The following is a 22,291-nucleotide window of genomic DNA, read 5'->3' as shown; positions in this document are numbered from 1 at the left end:
AGCTATACTTCATTAAAGACAATAATAATAACACATAACAAAAATTTACCATATTTCACATAAAAATTAGGATCTGCTGAAACTGAACAGCAGCTGCTGCCCTTAAGCAGCGTTTGTGCACCCTTGCTAGCCCAGGATTCCCACTCACTGGCTTCACACTTTCATCACATCAGTCTGACCCACATCAGTGGCTGAATTAGGTAATAGATCCTAAATCTGGTAGCGCTGGGCTTATCCTGCTTTTAAAACACTACTTAGGATCTGTTACCTAATTCAGCCACTGATGTTGGAAAAAAGGAGAGCCCAAGACACAAAGCAAATTGCCTTATGCCTAGCATAAGTCCAAGCACAGCTCCCAAACAAAAAGTTCTTGTTTTGGCACAATTAAGAAAATATCTAGGAGTTCCCGTCGTGGCGCAGTGGTTAACGAATCCGACTAGGAACCATGAGGTTGCGGGTTCGGTCCCTGCCCTTGCTCAGTGGGTTAACGATCCGGTGTTGCCGTGAGCTGTGGTGTAGGTTGCAGACGCGGCTCGGATCCAGCGTTGCTGTGCCTCTGGCGTAGGCCGGTGGCTACAGCTCCGATTCAACCCCTAGCCTGGGAACCTTCATATGCCGTGGGAGCGGCCCAAGAAGTAGCAACAACAACAACAACAAAAGACAAAAAGACAAAAGACAAAAAAAAAAAAAAAAAAAAAAATCTAATATTTAATATTACTTTGATGTTGTTATTTCTGATAATACTTAATTATGATGGGCTGTGGGGAAGTAGGTGTTTTTTCTTTAAGTTGTAGGCAAATGTTCCTCTACATTTTAGAAAGATTACATTTCTCCAGAATTCTGATAGCAAACGTATGACTCTTATCAAAAGACTGGCACACAGAACACCTACATAGAATTGAAAGCTAAGTTCATAATCTTTGAGACTTTACATCCCAGAAAAAAGAACAGGATTCAGAATGAGATTGGTTTTACTATGTCTGTACACCATTAGACTTGCAAATTAAAAAAAAAAAAATCCTAGACATTTGCAACTTCGGGTGAGACCGAAAACAAGATCTAATAATTAGTGTCTATTTCTGAAAGAAGTGCATATTTAAAGACCACAGGCAATTAACAACCAGGTTGTCCTGTAATCATGCAGAGTAATAATTGGAGTATAAAACAGAGTTTCATGCAAATCACTTCATACTGCAACTATCACTCTCTCATATTACATGATTCAATCACATATTGATAGTGGAACCATTCAACTTAAGGGGAATTGCTTCATGTTTTGTTGTTATTAAAAAATCCTATATTTCTATATTCCTGGAAAGAAAATGCAATAAGCATTTCCTTAGAGTGAATCTTGAGATGTTTTTATGACCTTGCATCTCTCAAATCACTTTGTAATTCCAAACAATAATGTTTCTTCTTGTACTTACAAGATCGTAAGCAACATTTCTCAGTATGAACATACTGTCTGAGGGATTCATGTTTACTCTGTAGGAAGAGTTGCTAATAGGTGGTCTGTCATTTCCACTGGGGACCAGACAAGAGAAAATAAAACAAGTCCATCCTTTTAAGATGGCTGAGAAAAGAGCTTGAGTTTACCCTGAAGGTGCTATCCCACCTTTAAGTGGCAGTGAATCCTTTGAGAAATCACAAAGAAGCTCTTTTAATAGCAATCAGGGAGTTCCCATTGTGGCTCAGCAGTAATGAAACCAACCAGGATCCATGAGAATACAGGTTCAATCCTGGTCCTCACTCAGTGGGTTAAGGATCTGGCATTGCCATGAGCTGTGCTGTAGGTTGAAGATGTGGCTTGGATCTTGCACTGCCGTGGCTGGCGTAGGCCAGCAGCTGTACCACCATTTTGACCCCTAGCTTGGGTGTGGCCCTAAAAAGCAAAAAAACAAAAAAACAAAAAAAAAAAACAACCAAAAACAAATAAACAAAAAGTTTGCGGTAAATTTGTGATGCACACTTCCCATTTCTCTGTGAATTATTTCATCCAATATATACACATTATAATTTTTCTAGTTTATATTCACAAGCATGTAAATGGATCTCAGAACTTCTTTGCTGAAAAATCACATATTTCAAAATAAAGCAAGGGAAATTACTTTGCCTAACATCTGAAAGCATCTATTTTCTCAATTTGCAAACTCTATCAAGAGGAGGCCTAGCATTAACACAGTTTAACTATTAAGCAGGAAGATGGGAAGAGAAACACTAAAGGACTTTTCCCAAAGCATTTATAGAAATTTTCCTCAGTCCCACAATATCTTTAAAAAGTTTCTTAAAGAGGCCTTAAAATGGATAAATAGTTGAAAGTGAAATGCAAAGTCAAATCAAAATGAATGTCAATGTTGCTCAGTTAGCAACAGCCTAGAAGCTCACCAGCTGTCAACGCTAATCATAGCTCAGTCGTTGACTCACTATGTGACCTATCACAGTACAGTTAACCTCGTGGATTTTGTATGCCAGCAATAAAATAGCATCACAAACTCCTCGAAGGCCTGATGTGAATTATAACTCAAAGATATTGCCATGGTCCCACTTTGGGAGCTAAGTGTTAAATAAAAACCAAAATTATAAGGACGATGATAGGATGCACTTCAAAGAACATTTCCAACTCTGTCTGCATAATTTTAGTGCTTTAATGAAACAGGCCTGTGAGAAATGGTTAACCACACAGAGTTAGGGGAGAAGAGTTTCAACTGGCCTTATGGGAATACAGTATATTCAGAATCTTCATCAAGCTTTAGATATCAGACACAGCCCCAACATATTTAGCTGTGTTTTTAGGATAAAAACCACTTTTCCAGGAATCTATTTATCTTTTTTTTTCTTTTTTGGATTTTTTATGTACAGGGTTTTAAACAAGAAAATGAATGATACATTCCTTGTCAAAAACTTTAATGATAAATTTAATCCAAAAAAAAAAAATACATTTGTCAACTAGGTTAGAAGCTGAAGTCAGGACACAGATACAACAGCTGGATTCTTAACAAAACTTTTTCTCTACTTCCAGAGAATACTGTTACACTTTCCACCCTTCATTACAGTTGGCTGTAAATGATCCAGTGGGTTTAAAAGCCGTATAATGTGGCAAAGTCCCTGAATGACTCTAAGAAAAAATTCCCCACCTATCCACATTGAAGGGTAATATAAACAAGAAAGAAACCTTCATTGTGATGAGCCACTGAGCCTTAGGAATTGTTTATTACACCAACTAGCCTACAAATTAATACAAGAATATCAGATGTGTTTAGCATTACAACCAAGATTTGCAATTCCCCACTTTGCATACAGTCCATACATGGTTTAGAATCTTCCTCTGATGAGTCAGGTCCCACAATTTATAGAAAAATAAATTCATAGAGATAAAGCTCCAAAAGGATAGAGAGTCAAATGCAGGTGCCACCAAACCATGGGGCAGTGATATTTCATATATTCTTTTTTTTTTTTTTTTTTCTTTTTAGGGCCTTACCTGTAGCATATGGAAGTTCCTGGACTAGGAGTCAAATCAGAGCTGCAGCTGCTGACCTACACCACAGTCCCAGCAACGCCAGATCTTTAACCCACTGAGTGAGGCCAGGAATCAAATCCACATCCTCATGGATACTAGTCCGGTTCTTAACAGGTCCTCCACAGAGATATTTCTACCTTCATGTTTGACATAATGCTGATACTGATAGCTCTTTAAGCAGGCAGGTGAACCAAGAAACTATTATTCAACCACTGGTCCTTTCTCCCCCTACATATACATTCCTCACATGGTATCTAATGCTAAAGTTTCCACCTAGATATGAAAATCAACAAAAATGAAGACAGCACTTCATAAGTTTTTTTTTTTAAGAGAAAGGCTGTTTATGAACCTATGAAAAAATGCCTCTGGAGATGGAAGACTATTTACTCAGAGAAAACAAACAAGTCTGGTAGCCAGAATTGCCTCACGAAGTTCAAAGCAATCTGGGAAGCATAAAGCAAATGCGTCATGTGATAATTTCAGCAACATTGGTGCTCAGGAAGATTTATACTGAATTCAAACGCACAGATACTCTTTAGCTTAGGAACCAAAAGAATATTTAGAACTGAGGTTAAATTCTTAAAGATATTGAACATGTTCCAAAAAATAAACAGTTATATTCAAAGATACTATTGAAAAGTGATGGTTAAGTAGAAGTTTTACAGCTGAAATTTTCTCAGTTGATGTCACGTCTTAGATGTTATGCTTATGATTTTAAGTATTTTTTTAATTTAAAAATTTTAAAAACAAAAAAGTTAACAAAGAAAAATATAGAACACTTATTTTTATAACAAAATTGAGAGGAAGTCCCAGAGATTTCCCTCCTGCCCCACATTTAGAATAAACCCCTGGAGTTCCTGTAGTGGCTTAGTATGCAGACCTCCCCCATTACTGACCTCACTCACCGGAATGGCACATTTTTTTACCACAGGTGAACCTACATTGATACATCATAATCACCCAAAGTCAAGGGCTTACTTAAGGGTTCACTCTGGGTGTTGTACAAACTATGCTTTTGGACAAATGTGTAATGATGTGTATCTATCACTACAATATCAAACAGTATTTTCACTGCCCTATAAATCTTCTATGCACCACCAATATATCTCCCTGCACACACCCCTGGCATCCACTCATCTTTTTCACTGTGTCCATAGTTTTGCCTTTTCCAGAATGTCATATGGTTGGATTCATACAGTATGTAAATTTGTCAGATCAGCTTCTTTCACTGAGTGAAAAGCATTTAAGTTTTCTCCATATTCCGTCATTGCTTGATAGCTCATTTATTTTTAGTGCTGAATAATATTCCATTTCCTGGACAGATCATAGTTTATTTAGCCATTCACCTGTTGAAAGTCATTTGGTTGCTTCCAAGTTTTGGCAATTATGAATAAAACTGCTATAAATACCCTTGGAAGGTTTTTGTGTGGACATAAGTTTTTGACTCCTTTGAGTACATATCAGTGAGTGTGACTGATGGATCCTATGACAAGAATGTATTTAGTTTTGTAAGAAACCACCAAACTATCCTCCAAAGTGCCTGTACCATGTTATATCCCCACCAACAATGAATGAGAACTCTTGTTATTCCACATTCTCATCAATATTTGGCATGCTTGAGCTTTTGACTGCTTATACTTGTAATTTTGATTTCTCTTTGATTGATATTCTTCAAGTTTCTCTAACTTCTACCAGTTTCTCTGGCCAGCAGTTAATATAAGCAACATTATGCCAATCAAAAGCTCAGCTATTTAAGGAAAACTGGTGTTATGACTTTCTTACTAAGCCCAACAAAGCTAGGTCTATTTCAATTATTCGTAACTTATATCAAGGAAAGGAAAAGAAGCACAATAGATACTAAAGACCTGCCATATAGCAGATGCTGTGATCATTGGCTTGTTGTATATTCTGATTTAGTGCTTGGTAGAGGGGAAAATCCTGGGAGTAAAGTGACATTATCCTTACCTTATAAAGAAACTAGAGTTATGGAAACTTTTATAACCTATGCACAATAACAAGCTCACCAAAACCTGGCCTCACCACCAAAACCTCGCCTCACTTGTGTAACAGACACATTCAGGAAGCTAAATATCTTTTCATTTGGGGGATCCATTAGAATAAACCCCTGGAGCTCAGCGGAAATGAACCTGACCAGCATCCATGAGAATGCTAGTCTGATCCCTGGCCTCACTCAGTGGGTTAAGGATCTGGTATTGCCCCAAGCAAGTACAGGGCACAGGCATGTTTTGGATCTGGTGTTGCTGTGGCTGTAGTGCAGACCAGTAGCTGTCTGTAGCTCTGATTTGATCTTAGCCTGGTAACTTCCGTCTGTGGCATGTGTGGCCCTAAAAAGCAAAAAAGAAAAAAGAAAAAGAAAATTAAATAAATAAATAAATCCCAGAGCAGATCTTACTTTGACCAGATAAAATTCTATTTTTTGCTGCTGCACCAACCTTATCTTTTGAATTTTGAGTCACTGGTACTGCCAATCAAAAGATTGGGTTTACTAGAATCTCTTACAAATAATGTATTGAGAGGAAGGGACTGAAATTGAAACAATGTTCTCAAAATTCCAATGGATTTTAACCATTCATCATACATCAATTTGCTTCTCATTAGCATAAGTATTTTTCCTCACATAGTATAGATTTACCTACATTTCAACTCACCTAACACATTGCCTATTATTTTCTCATATTCCCTTAATTACCACACATTACCAAGTGAACTACAGTATTTAGTAACCCCCTCAAAGTACAGAGAATTGCCATCTCTTACAAAATGGTAGGCAATTTTGCAATGTGTGAAGATCTTGTCATTAACAAATATTACTACATCATTGGCTTTGGGAATGAATAAGTTTAATTTCATTCCCCTTCAAGCTAAATTCTGATTTACTCCTCAAAAATCTGCTTTACTCCTCCCTCGAAAAACAGAGCTTTTTCAATTGTTTCATCATAGAATTACAACAAATAGCACTGTACTCTATACTTATTAAAAAGACTATATTCACACAACTTTTTAGGACTATATCCTTATATAAATCAAGTCTGTCACAACTTGCATAAGCTTAAATAGAAAAAGAAAAGGGACAGTGGGAACTTCAAGACTTTTATTACATACAACAGGAAGAGAGTTTAAGCCAATAACTGGGATTGTCTACCTTGTTACTGGCTCATCTTCAGATCAGGAAACAAGGAGAAAGGAAAACAGGGGGTGTTTGTGTGACTGTTTTTCAGTCATTCTCCTACAAGCTCAGACGAAGGACACACCATTTGCTACTAAACCTCAAAGTCTGAACAAGGTGTCTCTGAATGCAAGGATCTCTCTCTGGTGATGAGGAGCAACTTTCTTCCTAACTACAACCACACGTCACATTCATTTCACCTGGGAATAGCTAATACTTTTTGCAAGTTCACTGTGTTCCAGGAACTCTTCCAGGTTTTACTGCTCTCCAATAGTCCTATGAGAGAATTACTACTGTCCTTCCCATCTTGCACATGGGAAAAATGATGCCAGAGAATTTAAGAAAATCACCCACGATCACTCAGCTCTTCAGAAGTAGGGCTTGGCGATAGATGCAGGCAGTCTGCAAAGATCGCACTCCTGTTCTTTCTGTTACGTTGCACACAGACCACAACGTCAACAAGAATCTCTCATTTCCTTCATTCTAATAATATCACTCCTCACACTGAAAAGAGACTCCCTGCCTGCGTATGTTGCAGAAAAAAAGAAAAAAAAAGTCCACATCCGGGCTTTAAGAAAAACCTCTGTGGTTCTCGTGCTTCACCTCAGAGCTGGCTCACAGGGCCACTCCAGGGTGAGTAATGGAAGGAACCTACTGCCTGCCTGGTACATGGCAGGGCCACCCTCAGACCTGAATAGATCTCTGTTACATGAACCACAGCACTCAGGTGAAAAAGAAGCCCACACAGTCACACCAGTTTCCAGCTAAGACCTGGAAGGTATGAAATAAACATGGAGTTTAAAAATTTTTTAAGTTTAAAAAAAAAGCCTGTGGTCTTTAATGAAAAGACAAAGCCTGGAAAAGGCCCTCAGTGAAAACTCCGCACTCCAACCCAATTTCTGCCCCCCTACCCAATTTCTGCCCATTCTTCCTACCCCTGAGAAGCCCTCATGCAGCCCTGAGTGATGCTCCTCGCCTCATGGTTACTAGTCATATTCATTTCCCCTGTGCCACAATGGGAACTCCAAACATTTATTATTAACTGGCCTATACTAAACAGTGGGTGACAAATAGCTTGCTCTCAGAAATCTGCTCACCACTGCAGAGGGGTTTGCTTGCTACAGCCCTGCTGGGAGTTAAGACAGTACTGGGATATTGACATCCCACTGCTCAGCCTTCTGTTCCTTGGCATCAACTTTTTGTGGGAGTTCCCATCATGGCTCAGCAGTAATGACCCCAACTAGTATCCATGCAGACACGGGTTTGATCCCTGGCCTTGCTCAGTGGGTTAAAGATCTGGCGTTGCTGTGAGCTGTGGTGTAGCCACAGACACAGCTTGGATACCACAATGCTATGGCTATGGCATAGGCCAGCAGCTACAGAATCGACCCCTTGCTTACGAACTTCCATATGGCATGGGTTTGGCCCTAAAAAGACAAAAAAAAGAAGGCTTTGTGTAAATTTGCTCACCTACTGTGAATGAGGAAATAAAAGGAGAGGGAAAATAAAATGAAGAGGAAGCCTCTCCAAGACCACTCCATAAAATCCTAAACGCATACCTGGAGAGGGCTTGGAGTGTGGATGCCATTTGTAAACATAAACCTCATTCCTTGCAGGTGGACACAGTCAAAAGAGGTCAGGAGACATTCATCTTCTTTCCCCATCAGCTTCCTCACTGGAACTCAAGATTTAGATTCCCCAGATTCAAAATCAAATAATAATAACAACAGCAACAATAGCTCTCTCCTTAGGCCATGATCTTCATCCCTTCTAAATCTGATATTATTTACCTCAAAAGAAAGAAAAATCTCTAGGATTCACTTGGGTCAACAGTGTAGACAATACACCACAGAAAAACAAAGCATATATATTAAAAATACGCTTGCATGAAGAAAAGCAACACCATGAAGTAAAGTGGAACAAAATACTTATCACCTTTAACCCCCAACCTGCCCCAAGAAATGCCAGAGTCTTCTATTTCCTCACCAACAGTAGCTTTTATTCAAGCAATGGAATAAAAGGTAAGTGAACCACATCTTAGTGGATTTCACTGTGTTTTCTGTTTAATTAATCAAAAAAAAAAAAAAAAAAAGAGTATATATAAGGAGTTCCCATTGTGGCTCAGTGGATACGAATCTGACTAGAATCCATGAGGCAGGTTGGATCCCTGGCCTTGCTCAGTGGGCTAAGGATCTGGCATTGCTGTGGCTGTGGTATAGGCCTGCAGCTCCAATTTGACCCCTAGCCTGGGAACCTTCATATGCCGCAGGTGTGGCCCTAAAAAGACCAAAAAAAAAAAAGAAAAAGTATATATGAGTTTTCCTTCTATACTTTTCCTTGCAGATACAAACTAATTTAAAAGGCTTTTGTGAGCTGACCGGGCACCTTAACACTTATGGCACTATCCCATCACAAAGTGTGCTGAAACAATAGCCCAATTTTTCGAATCAACCCATTTTTATTTAGAATACAACCCCTGCCTGTATTTTTAGGGAAGCTTTGTACCAGGAATATCAAATGAGCACAAGCTAGTGGGCAGGAATGCCAGCAAAATGTGCCTGAACTTAAAAAGTCAGCAGACAGTTTTCTCATCCATCAGTATCTTGGGCTTTCAACACAAACTTATTCTTTTTAAAAAAAGGACACTTCATTGGTTGGAATCATCTCATAAAACTGGAAAAAAATATAAAAACACAAGCCAATATTTTAAGCACTGCTCTACAGAAAACAGAGCATGTCTAACTCCATTAAAGGCCAGCCATGGATTCTTTAAAATATAGCCACATAATGGGTATAAGGGGCAGATTTTTGTTGACTATTTAAGTCAGGAAAATTTCCTCCCCTAGAATGGCTCTGATTGGCAGCTATTTTCTGAGAGAGGACAGCTGAGGCCTGTGGTCATTTTATGTCAATGGCTCCAATGAGTTGGTCTCTTTCCCTCCTCACACACTCCTTTCTCTTTTATTTATTATTATTATTATTATTTTTTTTTTTTTGCTAATCCCTATGGCTACATCCAAACCTGCTACCCAAAATATGCTCACAGCAGTGGCTTAAAGGGACAGGAATCACCACAAGAGCATACACACACTTGGGTGCATGTCTTATGCAACTCATTGATTGAATATGCCTATGGTGATTTTTCTCAAAAGAACTTGTCAGATTAAAATTATAAATGACTTGGAACTGCTGGCATCTGTTTCATTTGCCTATTAGGGTGGTCAAGATGTCTAACTTAGGAAGGAGGAAATGAAAAAATGTCCCAGGAATCAACAGACCCTTGTTTTGCTTGATTGTACTGCCTAAAATTAACCCCTAACTTGACTGACTAGAGGCAGTATCAAAGGCTTCTTATACTCTGTGAGATAAAAAGAGAAATTAAACAAACAATATTACCTAGGTCTAAAGTTAAGTTATAAACTCTGAAATAGAACATGCTTATTATGGTTAACAGATATATACCAAGTACAAATTTAGCAACGACTCATCACATTAGGCATCGTGACCTTTGGCACTGGCATTTCCCAGTATCGTTTCATACAGCACTGGGAAAGATGGCAGAAGTAATCTAATTTGTTAAAGCCCAGGTCACAAACAGAACTGCACACCTGAATCAGCCTCAGCAGAAGTAACATCTTTTCACACTTTCTTTTAAGAACCAAGGAATCGTTTTCAAAGAACTAGAGAATCAACCATGTTCAGTGGGTGAGAATGAGTTTTAATAGCAAATCAGTCAATAATACCTGCTAACTATATACCCAGGGAAACCTTAAGAGTCATGTGCTCGAAGTTAAGACTGAAAAGGACTGGTGCAACTTATTCAATATCATCCATCTTCAGGAGGTAGCAGTGAAAGTGGGCTTTTTCTTCTTCTTCTCCTTCTTCTTTTAATAAAGCAGCAAGATGGGAGTTCCCGTGTGGCTCAGCAGTAACAAACCTGACTAGTATCCATGAGGATGTGGGTTAGATCCCTGGCTTCGCTTAGTGGGTCAGAGATTTGCCGTTGCCATGAGCTGTGGTATAAGTTACAGACAAGGCTCAGACCCTGCATTGCTGTGGCTGTGGTGTAAGCCAGCAGATGCAGCCCCTTGATTCGACCCCTAGGCTGAGAACTTCCATATGCTGCAGGTACAGCCCTAAAAAGCAAATAAATAAATTAATAAATAAATAAAGCAGCAAATTGATTCTTCTTAATATGTATTTTTTAATGTGGTATTTCCCATTGAGGACATGGGACTCCAAGCCATGTGGCTGTCTCCTTCACCTTGTAGCTCAAAAAATAGAAATAAGTACAAGACCACCCAGGGCTTGAAGGTTCTCACAAAAATGCAGGATATGAGTAGTTCATAGATAGCCCAGCTACAAACAGCTTTCCAGATTACTTCACCTCCATCTTTGAATAAGGAATACACCAACTGGTGGGTATCACAAAACACCCTAATGACATGAAGACTCAGGATTAGGAGATTATTACTAACTACTGAGGTTAGTATTTCAAGCCTGAAAAGAATAAAACCATTCACCAAAGTTATTTCCCGGCATCAATTTGAACTACAGGAAAGCATAGCTGTAGTTCAGAGGGGAAAAAAATAAAATAAAAATAAACTGAACATATTATTTGGAAACTTCAGGCCAATCTCATTTTCAGCCCTCTCCCACTAAACATTTTAATCAATACAAAGTAATACTACATGAGTAACTGAACTTTTCAGAAATAAACCCAAGATTCCAAGTTGGGCCTTTTGTACAGGCTCTTTCTTTTCCATTTCCTTTCTCAGCTGCCTGCCTTCTAATAAGACAAACTCTTGGCAGGAACATAGAAAGTATCCAGACATGTGGATAAATTAGACAAGGAAAGTCTAAATGAATAAACCCTGGCACTCAGAAATGAAGCAGTCTTGAAACTAAAGAACCGAAATAGAGGCTAAATAATATAATGCTTTCTGATAAAGAAATTCACTTTTTAAAAAATGAGATACATGCAGTTCTCAAGGGTCATTATGGTAGTATTCTAAATTAGTGTCTTGCAGATCAAGCTGAGACAGTAATTTCTAAACAAAGCCATTAGCCTACACACGCCCCATACACAGCTCTTTGATTTAAGTTTCATGTTATAATCAATATGCGTACAATTACTTACTTGCTTCCTTTTGTAATGAGCAAACTGAGAGAGGCCTAGAATAGTGGCAAGAGCACCTCCTCCAACAAGAACTGTCCCTTTCACTGCCTTTTGAAATGCCATTTTTTAGCCTACAAAGACAAAAAAGGAAATAAAAAAGTTAACGGGAATTTTTATCATATAGTAATCCAATAATAAAAAGAGACTGTAGGTTATGAAACTACGTTAAACTAGAAAACACATAGTAAGGTATTTATTTACATATGAATTTGTACACCATAATTCAAAAATACCCACAAAAACCCTAGGGAATTGTCTATATAAAACAGGAATTAAGGAAAGTAAAATTAGGAGTTCCCGTCGTGGCGCTGTGGTTAACGAATCCGACTAGGAACCATGAGGTTGCGGGTTCGGTCCCTGCCCTTGCTCAGTGGGTTAACGATCCAGCGTTGCCCTGAGCTGTGGTATAGGTTGCAGACGCGGCTCGGATCCCGCGTTGCTGTGGCTCTGGCGTAGGCCGGTGGCTACAGCTCCGATTCAACCTCTAGCCTGGGAACCTCCATATGCCGCGGGAGCGGCCCAAGAAATAGCAACAACAACAACAAAATATCTTCAGTTGTCTCTAATTTTCCTTTCTTTTTTTTTTTTCTTTTTCTTGTCTTTTTAGCTGTTTCTTGGGCCGCTCCCGCGGCATATGGAGGTTCCCAGGCTAGGGGTTGAATCGGAGCTGTAGCCACCGGCCTACGCCAGAGCCACAGCAACGCGGGATCCGAGCCGCGTCTGCAACCTACACCACAGCTCAGGGCAACGCCGGATCGTTAACCCACTGAGCAAGGGCAGGGACCGAACCCGCAACCTCATGGTTCCTAGTCGGATTCGTTAACCACAGCGCCACGACGGGAACTCTGAAGATATTTAAATAGTATAAAGTCAAGAGAGCTGTAAAAAAGTCTTTGCGTATCTGACAAAACTGCAGGCTGTACTTGCAAATTCGTCCAACTACTAATCCCCTACACAAAAAGAACTGGTCTAAGTCTTCTGTCACTCAACAGGACAATGAACCTCAAGCCTGCTTCTTTGGCAAGTGTTAAACTCAGCTCTGGAACAACTCCCCTCCAGAGTTTTTCCCTTCCCAATGAAATTCTCACTAGAACTGAACGTCAACACGCTTAAATCTCTATCCCTAGAAGAGTCAATACTAGACAGATAAAAAGTCAGTAAAAACCAGGCCTTGATTCTTTTACAAAATGATGGCTTTGACACTGCTATAATTCCTTTCATTAAAGGAAACTTAAAAAAAAAATTTTTTTTTTCTTTTAGCCAGAGTTGCATGACACCGCAATTTTAAGGGGAAACCCTCCAGATCACAATTTCATGCTCACAATGTATTTCTAAATAAAGTCTTGTACTGTGTTAGCTTTTGACATTCTTCTCACTTGTTTAAAAAAAATTTTTTTCCCACTATTGGACTGATGGAATTTTTTTAATGATTTTTATTTTTTCCATTATAGTAGGTTTATAGTGTTCTGTCAATTTTCTAATATAGTTTCTTAATTTTATTTAAAGGAGGACTTAAGTAGTCTTTTCAGAAACCAAAAATAAAAAGGAAAATTCCACCAAAAAACTTCTTGCTCCCTTTTATTCTGCTAAAAACAAAAACAAAACAAAACAAAACCCACTGTGTAATCACCTAAAAACAATTCTAGCTTAGAGATGACACTGAGCAATTTGACCTTCCTAAGCCTTTTACTCACAATAGCAGCTGGCACACCTACAAGGAAGCCACTACCCTACCTTCCTGAAGGGGTGGAGTGCTGACTTGTCCGGACAACACAACTTATACTCCACAGATATCTCACAACTCAAAGTTTTAAATATGAGGTCAATTTTAACCTAGGATAGTAAAGAATATACAGTATCTCAGCATAAATTATGATACAGATAAAATGTTTACATTCATATTGAATAGATAGGATCTATTAGAATAACTATCCTAAATCAAAGAATTTCAGTGCAATTGATATGACTCTATAGAAAATTCATTTTGGAATATTATAAATTATATACTAAAATGAAAGTTGGCATTTATTAAAATTTAATTTTCCTCGGGGACTTCCATCGTGGCTCAGCAGTTAACGAACCTGACTGGAATCTATGAGGACCCCAGGTTCAATACCTGGCCTTGCTTAGTGGGTTAAGGATCTGGTGTTGCTGTGAGCTGTGGTGTAGGTTAAAGTTGTGGCTCGGATCCCACGTTACTGTGGCTGTGGTGTAGACCAGCAGCTGCATCTCCGATTAGACCCCTAGCCTGGGAACTTCCATATGCTATGAGAGCAGCCCTAAAAAGACAAAAAAAAAAAAAAAAAAAAAAGAAAAAGAAAGAAAGAGTCTCACCAGCAAAATATTTCACATGCTTACGTTTCTCTGCTGCTGGAGGTCTCTTCTTTCCTATGTCCCTTCTCTATACCAACCATCTCCCCCCCATACCTTGTTATACAAAAGTGTTGGTATATGCCGATGGAGCTTCCATTTATCATTCAGTCAATCCTAAACAAAACCTAACGTCTATAGTTGCTCTGATAGTAAAAACTGCAACTTAGCCAACTTGGAAAATACCCATTTGTCACAACTCGCCATCACCATTCCTAGTACACATGGGTGCCTACTGCACAAGAGAAACCCTAGCAGTCCAGAGACAACATGCTATCCCCAGGCTAACTGGGCTCCCTTGACAAAGGGACAGAGAACAGAGACCTGGTTCTATTTACCTAAATAAAGCCAGGGCCCACCCCATAGAGACAGCAGCCTGGTGGTTCCTTAGATGTGAGTTTGGTAGGTGGTTGACTTTAGCTCAGTATCCTTCCTTCTGGCTTGTTGATAATGTCATTGATGACTTCACAAAGGATTCCACACATCAATATAGCTAACTGAGGGATGTTGTACAACACAGTCAATTAAAGTGTCTCAGCAGAGGTGTTCATTCAGCCAGATAAGTGTGGAGCTAGTTTTTCCAACTGTGTATGCCTCTACATTCCCTGCTCACCTTATTATATTGCTTCTATTTGATTTGTCTAAAACTAAAACTTGCTAAGGATATTTTCATGGGTTTTCTCAATGAGCCACTCATACTATGGAAAAACAGCATTAACATATTACTTTGTGAATTTAGTGATAATAGTAGCTGTAATAGTTTCTTTTTTTCAGTATTTTCATAAAATAACCTATGCTTAAGCAATACTATTATTTCTGTTGCGATCAAATTCATCTGTAAGATAATCTAGCAAGTTGTAATAAATAAGCCACTCTTATAGGTAATCAAAAACAAAAGCATGGAGTTCCCGTCGTGGCGCAGTGGTTAACGAATCCGACTAGGAACCATGAGGTTGCAGGTTCGATCCCTGCCCTTGCTCAGTGGGTTAAGGATCCAGCATTGCCGTGAGCTGTGGTGTAGGTTGCAGACGCGGCTCGGATCCTGCGTTGCTGTGGCTCTGGCGTAGGCCGGTGGCTACAGCTCCGATTCAACCCCTAGCCTGGGAACCTCCATATGCCGCGGGAGCGGCCCAAGAAATAGCAACAATAACAACAACAACAACAACAACAAAGACAAATAAATAAATAAATAAATAAAAATAAACAAACAGTATCAGTCAGTTTCATCTGGCTCTCCTGAGATCATCACCATCATTGTGTGATATACCCCCCCCAACACACACAGAATTCCGCCATAAAAATGGGAAGGAAACCATGCATTTGCAGTAACATAGATGAACCTTGAAGGCATCACTGCTAAGTGAAGTAAGCCAGACAAAGATAGTTTGATTTCACTTACATGTAGAATCTAAAAAATCCCAACTCATAGAAACAGAACAGATTGGTGGTTGCCAGAGACAGGGAGGGGGTGGGAGGTGAGGGAAATGGGTGAGGGTGGTCAGAATGCACAAACTTTCTTTCTTTTTTTTTTTTTTTTCGGCTTTTTAGGGCCAAACCTGTGGCATATGGAGGTTCCCAGGCTAAGGGTCCAATCAGAGCTACACCACAGTCACACCACAGCCACAGCAACGCCAGATCTGAGCCGTGTCTGCGACCTACCCCACAGCTCATGGCAACGCCTAATCCTTAATCCACTAAGAGAGGCCACAGATCGAACCTGAAACCTCATGGTTCCTAGTTGTATTGTTTCCACTGTGCCACAACGGGAATTCCAAGAATGCACAAACTTTTAGTTATAAAATAAGTAAGTTCTGGGGATATAATGTACAGCATAGCGACTAGTTAACAATATTGAATTGTATATCTAAAAGTTGCTAAGAGAAGAAATCTTAAAAGTGCTCATCACAAGGAAAAAACCTCTCTAACTATGTAAAGTGATGGATATTAGCTAAACCTATTGTAATAATCGTCTCATATATAAAAAACCATTATGTTGAATGCCTTAAATTAATACAATGTTACATGTCAATTAAACCTCAATAAAACTGGAATAAAGAGCACATTTAAATTACAGCCAAAATAAAGGAGTAGCTCAAAATGGAGGTGGGGATTGTAGTAAAGCTCTATCTGATACCACTTTCACCAACCAGAAGATATAGAATAGAGTACAACTAGGATGCTAAAGAAAAAAAAGGCTGGGGAGTTCCACCGTGGCTCATGGCTCAATGGTAACAAACCTGATTAGTATCCATGAGGATACTAGTTTAATCCCTAGCCTTGCTCAGTGGCTTAAGGATCTGGCGTTGCTGTGAGCTGTGGTGTAGGTTGCAGATGCAGCTCAGATCTGGCATTGCTGTGGTTGTGATGTAGGCTGGCAGCTGTAGCTTTGATTGGACCCCTAGCCTGGGAACTTCTATGTGCCGAGGGTACAGCTCTAAAAAAACAAAAAAACTAGGATGCTATTTCTTCTTTGTTCTATTCTAACTCAAGCACCGTTACAATGCCCTCAAATAAAGAATGAAATCACTACAGGGACAGTGACTATACTTCACCTGAATTTCTGTTATTTGAGGTCCCTCAAAATGACTGGAAGGGCTGGATGGGTTAATAAATAAAACAGGCTGTTAAATTACATTATTTACTAAACCAGGGCAATATCAAATGGAAAAAATCAGTAAACAATCCAGTCAAGATGGCACAGTGAATTTATGCTTCAGCTCATTCTGTTTGCTCTAAACACATGGTAATAACAGACAAAATAGAAAAAAGAAATGAAGTACATACATATATACACATACATGTGTAGATATGATAGAAAAGCAGTTGCTATATCACTGCAGTGAAAAAAGATTAATTCTAACTAAAAAAAATAAGACCAGAAAACACAATATTTGAGAAGGCTCTTGAAGAAAGAAAAGGATTTAGAGGAGAGTACGGCAGGTCTGAATTAAGAAAGATTTGGAGGAGAAAGAGGAACATTGCTGTAATGTTCAAGAGGCATGCAAGTTGTTATCTGGTTTGGCTGGAGATAAGAACATTCTGTACCTATGAAATGAGATATTTCTATGATATTCTGCTGGCCATGAGAGTTGGGATTGCAGATAAAGAAAACAAGATGCTTCATTCCATGCCTTATGAAGAATGTTCAAGTAGATTTTAGTGTTGAAGCTTATGATAAAGACTGAGGGACTAATGGAAAGTAATAAAATAGTCCCCATGTGAGAAGATAAAAGCCTAGAGTCCCCATCTTGGCTCAGAGGTTAACGAACCCGACTATGATCTGTAAGGATGGAGGTTTTATACCTGGCCTTGCTCAGTGGTTTAAGGATCCAGCATTGCCATGAGCTGTGGTTTAGGTTGAAGGCTTGACTCAGATCCCACGTTACTGTGGCTGTTGTATCCGCCAGTGGCTGTAGCTCTGATTGGACCCCTAGCCTGGGAATTTCCATATGCCCCAGGTGTGGCCCTAAAAGGCAAAAAAAAAAAAAATATATATATATATATATATATATAAAACAAAGCCTGGTTTAGGACAACAACAAAAAGTACAAATGCAAAGACTTATGCTTTGCAGAAATCGCTAATGACAAGTACTCAATTAGAGACCATTACAGGATCTGAAAAGCAATTATAGAAGGAAGCAAGAAGAGACTGAATGCCATAAAAGGCTTTAGACTGGGTAATTGGGGATTTGTCCCAACATTACAACATTAAGAAACAGAAAGAGAAGCAAGTTTAAAGGTGAAGAGGAGCTCATTTGGAATCAAGAAAATTTAAGATCTTGACAGAACACCTACAGAGAGAAAACAGCAAATAGGTGGGTCTCAAACTCACAGGAGTCATCCAAGCTAAAGGTATGGTGTGGGGAATATTTTGCCTAGAATTGATAGAACTGCTACACAATAAAAGGTACTTACTGCTAGCAAAACAAAACGGGTTTGCCACTTCTCAAAGTTTGTGGACCCATGCTTCCAGCTGACCCTGCAACTTATCTGGCTCCACAGAACTCTTAGCTGTCCTTTTAGGACTCCCACTATAGACACAGTGACTTCAACAACGAAGACTAGCACTCAGATCCTATCTCAGATAGCCCTGAGTGCTCACCACTTCTGCCTCCTCCCCTTAGAGGCAAGGCTACTCTGCCAGCTAAATCATGCATTTAAATGACTTAACCACATACTGAGTGTTAAACAAAAAAATAACCACCCACTGAAAAAGGCCGAGGTTCCCCAAGGCAACCACTCACAAACAAATTTATTCCAGAACAAAAGCATACTTCTTGGCCCCTGAATTCTCAAAACAGAGTTCTCAAACTCCTCTCTTCATCTTACAGACCTAACTTTTCTCACAGACCTAACTTTTCTAATTTAGCATAAATAAAAATCTTCCCAGGGAGTTCCTGTTATGACTTGGCACTAATGAACCAAACCAGCATCCATGAGGACGTGGGTTCAATCTCTGGCCTCCCTCAGTGGGTTAAGGATCTGGTGTTGCTGTGAGCTGTGGTGTAGGCTGAAGATAAGGTTCAGATCTGGTGCTGCTGTGGCTGTGGCATAGGCCGGCAGAAACAACTCTGATTCAAGCCCTAGCCTTGGAACCTCCATATGCCACAGGTGGGGCCCTAAAAGAAAAAAAGAAAAATATAAAATAAAACCATTACACATACAATGGATAAACAAACAATGAGCTCCTACCACATAGCATAGGGAACTATGTTCAATATCTTGAAATAAACCATAATGGAAAAGAATATATAGAAGTGCAAGAATATATAGAAGTGCTGGAGTTCCTGTTGTGGCGCAGTGGTTAACAAATCCGACAAGGAACCATGAGGTTTCGGGTTCGATCCCTGGCCTTGCTCAGTGGGTTAAGGATCTGGCGTTGCTGTGAGCTGTGGTGTGGGTTGCAGACGCAGCTCGGATTCCGCGTTGCTGTGGCTCTGGTGTAGGCCAGCGGCTACAGCTCCGATTAGACCCCTAGCCTGAGAACCTCCATATGCCGTGGGAGTGGCCCTAGAAAAGGCAAAAAGACAAAAAAAAAAAAAAAAAAAAAGAAGTGCATATGTACGTATAACTGAATCACTTTGCTATACAGCAGAAATTAATACAATACTGTAAATCAACTATACTTCAATAAAAAAATAAAACAAAGCTCCCAGAATGTAGTAGATGTAGCATGTGCTACTGCACTAAGCCCTTTACCTAAGCAGATGCAGGTCCAAAGGTAACAGGAAGCTCCTTACACTTTAGTTGTGCAGCCACCCACCCATAGCTGTGCATGGAAAGCCACACCCTCATTGGTTTTGAGTCATGACATTGTCATACCCACAGAAGGCCCAACTCAGAGGGCCCGGGCTCAAGGTTCACCTGCATACAAATTCAATGACTTAAGGGGGAAAGGTGGATGAATCTTACTTCTAAGGGCTCAGGGCCTCATCAGAGGAAGTCTTACCCAAGAGGTCTTTTTAATCATGGTACCTGGCAGCAAGTCCAGAGCAAAATGGAAGAGGAAGTGAGCACAAAAGCACCTTCCCACTCAAGCAATTTTAACTATAAAAGTCAAGATTTTTGGGGGGGTGCTTTGACCTAGGTATGTTTCAACAAAGCAAACCCTTTATTCTTCCAAATGATGCGATAGCAAATGTTTTGCATACTTTCCTATAAGAAAGTACATTTTGGAGTTCCTCTTGTGGCACAGCAGAAATGAATCTGACTAGGAACTATGAGGTTGCAGATTCAATCCCTGGCCTCGCTCAGTGGGTCAAGGATCTGGCGTTGCTGTGAGCTGTGGTATAGGTCGCAGACACGGCTCAGATCTGGCATTGCTGTGGCTGTGGTGTAGGCCTGCAGAAGTAACTCCAATTTAACCCTTAGCCTGGGAGCATCCACATGCCATAGGTGCAGCCCTAAAAAGCTTTAAAAAAAAAAAGTACATCCTGGTTTAAGCACACCAAGTGAATGCTGATAAAGTGCTTACATAGACAAGTACCATCAGAAGCACACCATGTACTGCCTCCTCTTTGACCAAGGATGACTTCACAAAGGGGAGAATGATTAGTGCTCTGCCTGTAAATGCATTCTCCCCAGCCAAGCAGAGAGGCACTTCTACACACACAGATCTTACACAACAGCATCTGATGCCTACAGAAACACATAGCGGGCCCTCAAGCATGCTTTTGGAAAGCTGTCAGACCTAAATGAACAAAACAGTCAACATCAGAGACCCATCAGTCTGTACTCTACAAACAGTAGAGTAAACTGAAAAAAAAATTGTCTTTTTTTTGGTTGCTTTAAACATTTTTGAAAAGGATTTAGGCCAGGTCTGGATAGGAAATGGACCAAAGGTCATCCACAAAAGATATATCCCAGAGGAGTTCCCATTGCGGCTCAGCAGAAACAAGTCTGACTAGCATCCATGAGGACACAGGTTTCATCCCTGGCCTCATTCAGTGGGTTAAGGATCCAGCATTGCCGTGAGCTGTGGTATAGGTTGCAGATGCAGCTGGAATCTTGTGTTGCTATGGCTGTGATGTAGGCCGGATGGCTATAGCTCCTATTGGACCCCTAGACTGGAAACCTCTATATGCCGTGGGTGCAGCCCTGAAAAAAAAAAAGAAAAAGAAAAAGAAAAGATTTATCCCAGTGGAAATAAGTGAATGAATCAAGTCCTGAGAAAACAGAAGACATTTTTATCCTTCATTCACCTTCTTCCCTAGCCCTTCCTCCATTATATACTATTCACACACACACACACACACACACACTTCCTCCCCAAGCCACAAACACAACAACCTATAGTTATATAAGATACACACACAAAGGACAAACAAAATGGTTTTTCTGAAATCACTGAGAATAAACCATAAAAATGAAAGGACCAAGTAAAAATCAGTAGAAAATTTATGTCTGTGGCTGATGGAGAAGTTCAGGTAACCTAATCACACATGGCCAGCACAGCATCCAAACCCTCCTTTGGCCCCTGTCTTTCACACCCAATGCAAAAGGGAACTGCTCTAAGGAAGGGTAGGTTCCCTTTCCAGTCTCTTTCCCCAGGAAATCTCATGCCAGAAGGGCCCAGCCAAAAGATGGGAGACCATCTTAACAAAGGGAGAGTATTTTAATAAAAACAAAAGAGAAACAGAGTCAGGAAACAAAGAAAAAGTTAATGAAGACAAACACTCTATTTGTATTGGTTCACACAGCTTCAAGCCAGAAGGTACTCTGGAAATGATTCCTACTTTCATCTCTCTGGGCACCTTTAGGTCAGTTACATCATTTTAGAGCAAACATAACACACACCTATAGATGACTGAGAAAGAGGTTAGCCTGGGATCAGTCCTCAGGCTCAAAGGAGGGCAGGAACCTGGAAGCTTGACAGAAGGAGGAGTTGGCACAGAAAAGGGTTGAGCTGGTTCTAGCGGTTCAAATCAGACTTTAAGAAATGTAAGCAACAGGCACCAAAAAAAAGGGGGGGGAGAGACAAAATAAGGTCAATCATTTACAGTGAGGCAGTTGAGAGTCTCCATATGTTCATAAAAAATTCAACTAAAACATAATCATGTGAATTTTTTTGTGGACAATTTCTTTTTTAATTTAATATACAATGCCATAACCAATTAAAGCATTTATCCCACAAAGTCCTCTAAAATAAAAACATATTGAAAGGGAAGAAGGCCCAAGGGGAACAAGAGGATACATGCTCTGACTCTAGTCACCATTTATTACATAAGACTCAATTTCAAAAAGTGTTTCCAGGGCAACTTCTATTCTGTTCAGTGTATGTATTTATGTTTTCTGTCATTTCTGAAATGTACCAGTACTACAGAATCACAAATTTGATCTTTTTCCCTTATTTTAATAAGGTTCACTATAGAATTACAAGAAATCAATGAAGCTCATCTCAGCTAAGAATAGATTTATATTCATTAAATGCAAATGATCATAGTTTAATTCATAATGGAATGATTTCTATTGTATTTGCTCTCCATATAATTGCTATTAAAAATCATAAAGAACTATAGTTAGTTCACGCAAGTGAA

The 22,291-nt window shown here is 39.6% G+C and overlaps 1 protein-coding gene across 6 annotated transcripts in view; it reads right to left on the bottom strand.

The window, feature by feature from the left end:
* GPD2 (glycerol-3-phosphate dehydrogenase 2) overlaps positions 1 to 22,291 on the bottom strand; it is a 135,914-nt gene that overhangs the window by 90,521 nt on the left and 23,102 nt on the right. For 3 of the 6 annotated variants that reach the window (XM_021075780.1, XM_021075778.1, XM_021075777.1), the window contains exon 2: positions 11,845 to 11,954. In XM_021075780.1, the coding sequence (XP_020931439.1) occupies positions 11,845 to 11,946 (102 nt within the window). In that variant the 5' untranslated portion in view covers positions 11,947 to 11,954. Of the gene's footprint in view, positions 1 to 8,263; positions 8,779 to 11,844; positions 11,955 to 18,170; positions 18,404 to 22,291 lie in introns of those variants that run through there. The other 3 variants (XM_021075775.1, XM_021075776.1, XM_021075779.1) reach the window with 2 other exon arrangements.

This window comes from Sus scrofa, chromosome 15 (genome assembly GCF_000003025.6).
Source record: "Sus scrofa isolate TJ Tabasco breed Duroc chromosome 15, Sscrofa11.1, whole genome shotgun sequence".
NCBI classification, from domain to species: Eukaryota; Metazoa; Chordata; class Mammalia; order Artiodactyla; family Suidae; genus Sus; species Sus scrofa.
Note: the sequence above shows the minus strand (reverse complement) of the source record. Positions and strands in the feature narration are given on the sequence as shown.